Here is a 9816-nt window from a genome sequence, read left to right on the forward strand (position 1 = left end):
TCTTTTTATCGTTCTATCGTTCTATCACTCTTTTTATCTCTCTATCGTTCTATCACTCTTTTTATCTCTCTATCGTTCTATCACTCTTTTTATCATTCTATCGTTCTATCACTCTTTTTATCTCTCTATCGTTCTATCACTCTTTTTATCTCTCTATCGTTCTATCACTCTTTTTATCTCTCTATCGTTCTATCACTCTTTTTATCTCTCTATCGTTCTATCACTCTTTTTATCTCTCTATCGTTCTATCACTCTTTTTATCTCTCTATCGTTCTATCACTCTTTTTATCTCTCTATCGTTCTATCACTCTTTTTATCTCTCTATCGTTCTATCACTCTTTTTATCTCTCTATCGTTCTATCACTCTTTTTATCTCTCTATCGTTCTATCACTCTTTTTATCTCTCTATCGTTCTATCACTCTTTTTATCACTCTATCGTTCTATCACTCTTTTTATCTCTCTATCGTTCTATCACTCTTTTTATCTCTCTATCGTTCTATCACTCTTTTTATCGTTCTATCGTTCTATCACTCTTTTATCTCTCTATCGTTCTATCACTCTTTTTATCACTCTATCGTTCTATCACTCTTTTTATCTCTCTATCGTTCTATCACTCTTTTATTCTCTCTATCGTTCTATCACTCTTTTTATCTCTCTATCGTTCTATCACTCTTTTTATCACTTTATCGCTCTATCGCTCCGTCTCGTCCTCCGTCTGTCGCTCTATCGCTCCGTCTGTCGCTCTATCGCTCCGTCTGTCGCTCTATCGCTCCGTCTGTCGCTCCGTCTGTCGCTCTATCGCTCCGTCTGTCGCTCTATCGCTCCGTCTCGTCCTCCGTCTGTCGCTCTATCGCTCCGTCTGTCGCTCCGTCTGTCGCTCTATCGCTCCGTCTGTCGCTCTATCGCTCCGTCTGTCGCTCCGTCTGTCGCTCTATCGTTCCGTCTGTCGCTCTGTCGCTCTTTCGCTCCGTCTGTCGCTCTATCGCTCCGTCTGTCGCTCTGTCTGTCGCTCTTTCGCTCCGTCTCGTCCTCCGTCTGTCGCTCTATCGCTCCGTCTGTCGCTCTATCGCTCCGTCTTGTCCTCCGTCTGTCGCTCTGTCGCTCCGTCTTGTCCTCCGTCTGTCGCTCTATCGCTCCGTCTCGTCCTCCGTCTGTCGCTCTATCGCTCCGTCTGTCGCTCTATCGCTCCGTCTGTCACTCTGTCGCTCCGTCTCGTCCTCCGTCTGTCGCTCTATCGCTCCGTCTGTCGCTCTATCGCTCCGTCTGTCGCTCTGTCACTCCGTCTGTCGCTCCGTCTGTCGCTCTATCGCTCCGTCTGTCGCTCTATCCCTCCGTCTGTCGCTCCGTCTGTCGCTCTATCGCTCCGTCTGTCGCTCTGTCGCTCCGTCTCGTCCTCCGTCTGTCGCTCTATCACTCCGTCTGTCGCTCTATCGCTCCGTCTGTCGCTCTGTCGCTCCGTCTCGTCCTCCGTCTGTCGCTCTATCGTTCCGTCTCGTCCTCCGTCTGTCGCTCTATCGCTCCGTCTGTCGCTCTATCGCTCCGTCTGTCGCTCTGTCGCTCCGTCTCGTCCTCCGTCTGTCGCTCTATCGTTCCGTCTCGTCCTCCGTCTGTCGCTCTATCGCTCCGTCTCGTCCTCCGTCTGTCGCTCTATCGCTCCGTCTGTCGCTCTATCGCTCCGTCTCGTCCTCCGTCTGTCGCTCTATCGCTCCGTCTGTCGCTCTATCGCTCCGTCTGTCGCTCTATCGCTCCGTCTGTCGCTCCGTCTGTCGCTCTATCGCTCCATCTGTCGCTCTATCGCTCCGTCTGTCGCTCTATCGCTCCGTCTGTCGCTCTATCGCTCCGTCTCGTCCTCCGTCTGTCGCTCTATCGCTCCGTCTGTCACTCTATCGCTCCATCTCGTCCTCCGTCTGTCACTCTATCGCTCCGTCTCGTCCTCCGTCTGTCGCTCTATCGCTCCGTCTGTCGCTCTATCGCTCCGTCTCATCCTCCGTCTGTCGCTCTATCACTCCGTCTCGTCCTCCGTCTGTCGCTCTATCGCTCCGTCTGTCGCTCTATCGCTCCGTCTCGTCCTCCGTCTGTCGCTCTATCGCTCCGTCTGTCGCTCTATCGCTCCGTCTTGTCCTCCGTCTGTCGCTCTGTCGCTCCGTCTTGTCCTCCGTCTGTCGCTCTATCGCTCCGTCTCGTCCTCCGTCTGTCGCTCTATCGCTCCGTCTGTCGCTCTATCGCTCCGTCTGTCGCTCTGTCACTCCGTCTGTCGCTCCGTCTGTCGCTCTATCGCTCCGTCTGTCGCTCTATCGCTCCGTCTCATCCTCCGTCTGTCGCTCTATCGCTCCATCTGTCGCTCTATCGCTCCGTCTGTCGCTCTATCGCTCCGTCTGTCGCTCTATCGCTCCGTCTCGTCCTCCGTCTGTCGCTCTATCGCTCCGTCTGTCACTCTATCGCTCCATCTCGTCCTCCGTCTGTCACTCTATCGCTCCGTCTCGTCCTCCGTCTGTCGCTCTATCGCTCCGTCTGTCGCTCTATCGCTCCGTCTCATCCTCCGTCTGTCGCTCTATCACTCCGTCTCGTCCTCCGTCTGTCGCTCTATCGCTCCGTCTGTCGCTCTATCGCTCCGTCTCGTCCTCCGTCTGTCGCTCTATCGCTCCGTCTGTCGCTCTATCGCTCCGTCTCGTCCTCCGTCTGTCGCTCCGTCTGTCGCTCTATCGCTCCGTCTGTCGCTCTATCGCTCCATCTGTCGCTCTATCGCTCCATCTGTCGCTCTATCGCTCCGTCTCGTCCTCCGTCTGTCGCTCCGTCTGTCGCTCTATCGCTCCGTCTGTCGCTCTATCGCTCCATCTGTCGCTCTATCGCTCCGTCTGTCGCTCTATCGCTCCGTCTCGTCCTCCGTCTGTCGCTCTATCGCTCCGTCTGTCACTCTATCGCTCCGTCTGTCGCTCTATCGCTCCATCTCGTCCTCCGTCTGTCACTCTATCGCTCCGTCTCGTCCTCCGTCTGTCGCTCTATCGCTCCGTCTGTCGCTCTATCGCTCCGTCTCATCCTCCGTCTGTCGCTCTATCACTCCGTCTCGTCCTCCGTCTGTCGCTCTATCGCTCCGTCTGTCGCTCTATCGCTCCGTCTCGTCCTCCGTCTGTCGCTCTATCGCTCCGTCTGTCGCTCTATCGCTCCGCCCGTCGCTCTGTCGCTCGGTGGTTGCCGTGGAGACTCACCGCTCTGAAGGAGGCGTCCAGGGGCCAGTGGGCGAAGCAGTGCTGCAGGAACAGGAAGAGCTTCTGCTGCACGAAGCGCTGCACCACCACCCTGCAGGCACACGAGGGTGGAGTCAGGGTGTTAGGGTGGAGTCAGGGTGGGGTTAGGGTGGAGTCAGAGTGGGGTTAGGGTGGATTCAGGGTGGGATTAGGGTGGAGTCAGGGTGGGATTAGGGTTAGGGTGGGATTAGGGTGGAGTCAGGTGGGATTAGGGTGGAGTCAGGGTGGGGTTAGGGTGGAGTCAGGGTGGGATTAGGGTTAGGGTGGGATTAGGGTGGAGTCAGGGTGGGATTAGGGTGGAGTCAGGGTGGGGTTAGGGTGGAGTCAGGGTGGGGTTAGGGTTAGGGTGGGATTAGGGTGGAGTCAGGGTGGGATTAGGGTGGAGTCAGGGTGGGGTTAGGGTTAGGGTGGGATTAGGGTGGAGTCAGGGTGGGATTAGGGTGGAATCAGGGTGGGGTTAGGGTGGAGTCATGGTGGGGTTAGGGTGGAGTCAGGGTGGGGTTAGGGTGGAGTTAGGAAGGAGTTAGGGTGGAATTAGGGTGGGGTTAGGGTGGTGTTAGGATGGGGTTAGGGTGGAGTTAGGGTGGGGTTAGGGTGGAGTCAGGGTGGGGTTAGGGTTGAGTCAGGGTGGAGTCAGGGTGGGGTTAGGGTGGAGTTAGGGTGGGGGTTAAGGTGGGGTTAAGGTGGAGTTAGGATGGAGTTAGGGTGGAGTTAGGGTGGAGTTAGGGTGGAGTTAGGGTGGGGTTAGGGTGGGGTTAGGGTGGGGTTAGGGTGGAGTTAGGTGGTATTGGGGTGGGGTGGGGTTAGGGTGGGGTTAAGGTGGAGGTAGGGTGGAGTTAGGGTGGAGTAAGGGTGGATTTAGGGTGGGGTTAGGGTGGAGTTAGGGTGGGGTCAGGGTGGGGTTAGGGTGGAGTTAGTTAGGGTGGGGTTAAGGTGGGGTCAGGGTGGGTTTAGGGTGGAGTTAGGGTGGAGTTAGGGTGGAGTTAGGGTGGGGTTAGGGGGGGATCAGGGTGGGGTTAGGGTGGAGTTAGAGTGGGGTTAGGGTGGATTCAGGGTGGGATTAGGGTGGAGTCAGGGTGGGATTAGGGTTAGGGTGGGATTAGGGTGGAGTCAGGGTGGGGTTAGGGTGGAGTCAGGGTGGGGTTAGGGTTAGGGTGGGATTAGGGTGGAGTCAGGGTGGGATTAGGGTGGAGTCAGGGTGGGGTTAGGGTTAGGGTGGGATTAGGGTGGAGTCAGGGTGGGATTAGGGTGGAGTCAGGGTGGGGTTAGGGTGGAGTCATGGTGGGGTTAGGGTGGAGTCAGGGTGGGGTTAGGGTGGAGTTAGGGAGGAGTTAGGGTGGAATTAGGGTGGGGTTAGGGTGGTGTTAGGATGGGGTTAGGGTGGAGTTAGGGTGGGGTTAGGGTGGAGTCAGGGTGGGGTTAGGGTGGAGTCAGGGTGGGGTTAGGGTGGAGTTAGGGTGGAGTTAGGGTGGGGTTAAGGTGGGGTTAAGGTGGAGTTAGGATGGAGTTAGGGTGGAGTTAGGGTGGAGTTAGGGTGGGGTTAGGGTGGGGTTAGGGTGGAGTTAGGTGGTATTAGGGTGGGGTGGGGTTAGGGTGGGGTTAAGGTGGAGGTAGGGTGGAGTTAGGGTGAGTAAGGGTGGAGTTAGGGTGGGGTTAGGGTGGGGTTAAGGTGGAGGTAGGGAGGAGTTAAAGTGGGGTTAGGGTGGAGTAAGGGTGGGGTTAGGGTGGAGTAAGGGTGGAGTTAGGGTGGGGTGAGAGTGGGGTTAGGGTGGGGTTAAGGTGGAGGTAGGGTGGAGGTAGGGTGGAGTTAGGGTGGGGTTAGGGTGATGTTAGGGTGGAGTAACGGTGGAGTCAGGGTGGAGTTAGGGTGTATAAGGGTGAGGGTGGAGTTAGGGTGGAGTTAGGGTGGGGTCAGGGTGGGGTTAGGGTGGAGTTAGGGTGGGGTCAGGGTGGGGTTAGGGTGGAGTTAGTTAGGGTGGGGTTAAGGTGGGGTCAGGGTGGGTTTAGGGTGGAGTTAGGGTGGAGTTAGGGTGGAGTTAGGGTGGGGTTAGGGGGGATCAGGGTGGGGTTAGGGTGGAGTTAGGGTGGGGTTAGGGTGGTCTTAGGGTGGAGTGGGGTTAGGGTGGAGTCAGGGTGGAGTTAGGGTGATGTTAGGGTGGAGTTAGGGTGGAGTTAGGGTGGAGTTAGGTGTATTGGGGTGGGGTGGGGTTAGGGTGGAGTCAGGGTGGAGTTAGGGTGGGGTTAGGGTGGTATAAGGGTGAGGGTGGGGTTAGGGTGGGGTTAAGGTGGAGTTAGGGTGGGGTTAGGGTGATGTTAGGGTGGAGTAAGGGTGGAGTCAGGGTGGAGTTCGGGTGGGGTTAGGGTGGGGTTAAGGTGGAGGTAGGGAGGAGTTAAAGTGGGGTTAGGGTGGAGTAAGGGTGGGGTTAGGGTGGAGTTAGGTGGTATTGGGGTGGGGTGGGGTTAGGGTGGAGTCAGGGTGGAGTTAGGATGGGTTAGGGTGGTATAAGGGTGAGGGTGGGGTTAGGGTGGGGTTAAGGTGGAGTTAGGGTGGGGTTAGGGTGATGTTAGGGTGGAGTAAGGGTGGAGTAAGGGTGGAGTTAGGGTGGGGTTAGGGTGGGGTTAAGGTGGAGGTAGGGAGGAGTTAAAGTGGGGTTAGGGTGGAGTAAGGGTGGGGTTAGGGTGGAGTAAGGGTGGAGTTAGGGTGGGGTGAGGGTGGGGTTAGGGTGGGGTTAAGGTGGAGGTAGGGTGGAGGTAGGGTGGAGTTAGGGTGGGGTTAGGGTGATGTTAGGGTGGAGTAACGGTGGAGTCAGGGTGGAGTTAGGGTGGTATAAGGGTGAGGGTGGAGTTAGGGTGGAGTTAGGGTGGGGTCAGGGTGGGGTTAGGGTGGAGTTAGGGTGGAGTTAGGGTGGAGTTAGGGTGGGGTTAGGGGGGATCAGGGTGGGGTTAGGGTGGAGTTAGGGTGGGGTTAGGGTGGTATAAGGGTGAGGGTGGAGTTAGGGTGGAGTTAGGGTGGGGTCAGGGTGGGGTTAGGGTGGAGTTAGGGTGGAGTTAGGGTGGAGTTAGGGTGGGTTAGGGGGGATCAGGGTGGGGTTAGGGTGATGTTAGGGTGGAGTAACGGTGGAGTCAGGGTGGAGTTAGGGTGGTATAAGGGTGAGGGTGGAGTTAGGGTGGAGTTAGGGTGGGGTCAGGGTGGGGTTAGGGTGGAGTTAGGGTGGAGTTAGGGTGGAGTTAGGGTGGGGTTAGGGGGGATCAGGGTGGGGTTAGGGTGGAGTCAGGGTGGAGTTAGGGTGGTATAAGGGTGAGGGTGGAGTTAGGGTGGGGTCAGGGTGGGGTTAGGGTGGAGTTAGTTAGGGTGGGGTTAAGGTGGGGTCAGGGTGGGTTTAGGGTGGAGTTAGGGTGGAGTTAGGGGGGTGGGGTTAGGGGGGATCAGGGTGGGGTTAGGGTGGAGTTAGGGTGGGGTTAGGGTGGTCTTAGGGTGGAGTGGGGTTAGGGTGGAGTCAGGGTGGAGTTAGGGTGATGTTAGGGTGGAGTTAGGGTGGAGTTAGGGTGGAGTTAGGGTGGAGTTAGGTGGTATTGGGGTGGGGTGGGGTTAGGGTGGAGTCAGGGTGGAGTTAGGGTGGGGTTAGGGTGGTATAAGGGTGAGGGTGGGGTTAGGGTGGGGTTAAGGTGGAGTTAGGGTGGGGTTAGGGTGATGTTAGGGTGGGAGTAAGGGTGGAGTCAGGGTGGAGTTCGGGTGGTATAAAGGTGAGGGTGGAGTTAGGTGGTATTAGGGTGGGGTGGGGTTAGGGTGGAGTCAGGGTGGAGTTAGGGTGGGGTTATGGTGGTATAAGGGTGAGGGTGGGGTTAGGGTGGGGTTAAGGTGGAGGTAGGGTGGAGTTAGGGTGGAGTTAGGGTGGGGTTAGGGTGATGTTAGGGTGGGGTTAGGGTGATGTTAGGGTGGGGTTAGGGTGGAGTCAGGGTGGAGTAAGGGTGGGGTTAAGGTGGAGGTAGGGTGGGGGTTAGGGTGGGATTAGGGTGGGGTTAGGGTGGAGTTACGGTGGAGTAAGGGTCGGGTTAGGGTGGAGTTAGGGTGGGGTTAGAGTGGAGTTAGGGTGGAGTAAGGGTGGGGTTAGGGTGGAGTTAGGGTGGAGTACGGGAGAGGTTAGGGTGGAGTTAGGGTGGAGTTGGGGTGGGGTTAGGGTGGGGTTAGGGTGGGGTTAGGGTGGAGTAAGGGTGGGGTCGGGGTGGGGTCAGGGTGGAGTTAGGGTGGGGTTAGGGTGGTGTTAGGGTGGAGTTAGGGTGGAGTTAGGGTGGAGTTAGGGTGGAGTTAGGGTGGAGTTAGGGTGGAGTTAGGGTTGAGTTAGGGTGGGGTTAGGGTGGGATTAGGGTGGGGTCAGGGTGGAGTCAGGGTGGAGTTAAAGTGGGGTTAGGGTGGAGTAAGGGTGGGGTTAGGGTGGAGTAAGGGTGGGGTTAGGGTGGAGTAAGGGTGGGGTTAGGGTGGGGTCAGGGTGGAGTCAGGGTGGGGTCAGGGTGGGGTCAGGGTGGGGTCAGGGTGGAGTCAGGGTGGAGTTAAAGTGGGGTAAGGGTGGAGTTAAAGTGGGGTTAGGGTGGAGTAAGGGTGGCGTTAGGGTGAAGTTAGGGTGGGGTTAGGGTGGAGTTAGGGTGGAGTCGGAGTGGGGTTAGGGTGGAGTTAGGGTGGGGTTAGGGTGGGGTTAGGATGGGGTTAGGGTGGAGTTAGGGTGGGGTCAGGGTGGAGTTAGGGTGTTAGGGTGGGGTTAGGGTGGGGTTAGGATGGGGTTAGGGTGGAGTTAGGGTGGGGTCAGGGTGGAGTTAGGGTGTTAGGGTGGGGTTAGGGTGGTGTGAGGGTGGAGGTAGGGTGTTAGGGTGGAGTTAGGGTGTTAGGGTGGAGTCAGGGTGGAATCAGGGTGTTAGGGTGGGGTCAGGGTGGAATCAGGGTGTTAGGGTGGGGTCAGGGTGGAGTTAGGGTGGAGTCAGGGTGGAGTCAGGGTGGAGTCAGGGTGGAGTCAGGGTGGGGTTAGAGTGGAGTTAGGGTGGAGTAAGGGTGGAGTACGGGAGAGGTTAGGGTGGAGTGAGGGTGGGGTTAGGGTGGAGTTAGGGTGGAGTGAGGGGGGGTTAGGTTGGAGTTAGGGTTGAGTCAGGGTGGGGTCAGGGTGGGGTTAGGGTGGAGTAAGGGTGGGGTTAGGGTGTCAGCAATAGCCTTAGCATTAGCATTAGCTATTAGGTTACCCTCTCACGGGGCTAGCTTGCGCACGGATACCGGGGAGAATTGCCGATGCTAATGCTAGCGCTGACTGTTAGAGACAGTGTGTGTGTGTGTGTGTGTGTGTGTGTGTGTGTGTGTGTGTGTGTGTGTGTGTGTGTGTGTGACGCGGCGCACCTCTTAAACTCCTCCAGGGGGCTCGAACCGGCGTGCGAGGGCGAGGCGGCGGACGCCAGCTGCTCGGGCTTCAGGCTGTCGGCGAAGGCGTGCAGGTGCTTCACCAGGAGACGCACGGCCAGCACGTGCTCCTCGCTGGGGCTGAAGGGCTCCTGGAGGAGAGACCAGGGGGGGGTCACAGGGTAGTCCTAGACCTGCACCCGGGACCAGGGGCAGCCGAGACCAGCGCCCGGGACCAGGGGCAGCCAAGACCAGCACCCGGGACCAGGAGCAGCCAAGACCAGCACCCGGGACCAGGGGCAGCCAAGACCTGCACCCGGGACCAGAAGCAGCCAAGACCAGCGCCCGGGACCAGGGGCAGCCGAGACCAGCACCCAGGACCAGGGGTAGCAAAGACCAGAAGCAGCCAAGACCAGCGCCCGGAACCAGGGGTAGCCAAGACCAGAAGCAGCCAAGACCAGCACCCGGGACCAGGAGCAGCCAAAAATAGCCAATGCTAATGCTAGCGCTAACTGTTAGAGATGGCTTGTTTCTCTGGAGGCTAGCTTGCGCGCGGATCCCGGGGAGAATAGCCGATGCTAATGCTAGTGCTAACTGTTAGAGATGGCTTGTTTCTCTGGAGGTTAGCTTGCGCGCGGATCCCAGGGAGAATAGTCAATGCTAATGCTAGCGCTAACTGTTAGAGTTGCTTTGTGACTCTGGAGGCTAGCTTATGCGAATCCCGGGGAGAATAGCCAATGCTAACGCTGGCGCTAACTGTTGGAGACGGTTTGTGACTCGAGAGGCTAGCTTGCGCGCGGATCCCGGGGAGAATAGCCGATGCTAATGCTAGCGCTAACTTTTAGAGACGGTTTGTGACTCTGGAGGCTAGCTTGCTAGCGCTGACTATTAGAGACAGTTTGTGACCCGAGAGGCTAGCTTGCGCGCGGATCCGGGGAGAATAGCCGATGCTAATGCTAGCGCTGACTGTTGGAGATGGCTTGTGACTCTGGAGGCTAGCTTGCTAGCGCTAACTGTTAGACACGGTTTGTGACTCGGGAGGCTAGCTTGCGCATGGATCCCGGGGAGAATAGCCGATGCTAATGCTAGCGCTAACTGTTAGAGATGGTTTGTGACTCTGGAGGCTAGCTTGCGCGCGGATCCCGGGGAGAATAGCCGATGCTAATGCTAGCGCTAACTGTCGGAGATGGCTT

The 9816-nt window shown here is 57.2% G+C and overlaps 1 protein-coding gene across 1 annotated transcript in view; it reads right to left on the minus strand.

Annotated features, from left to right (window-relative positions):
• The window catches only part of smpd4 (sphingomyelin phosphodiesterase 4), a gene marked incomplete at its 5' end in the record, with an annotated part of 44718 nt that extends 35907 nt beyond the window's left edge, over nucleotides 1-8811 (minus strand). Inside the window, 2 exons of the mRNA XM_083940900.1 lie at nucleotides 3208-3298; nucleotides 8624-8811. Of these exons, the coding sequence (XP_083797026.1) occupies nucleotides 3208-3298; nucleotides 8624-8811 (279 nt within the window). The remainder of the gene's footprint in view (nucleotides 1-3207; nucleotides 3299-8623) is intronic.
• Nucleotides 8812-9816: the final 1005 nt, after the last annotated feature.

The sequence above is a fragment of the Echiichthys vipera genome (genome assembly GCF_963691815.1).
Source record: "Echiichthys vipera genome assembly, contig: SCAFFOLD_63, whole genome shotgun sequence".
NCBI classification, from domain to species: Eukaryota; Metazoa; Chordata; class Actinopteri; order Perciformes; family Trachinidae; genus Echiichthys; species Echiichthys vipera.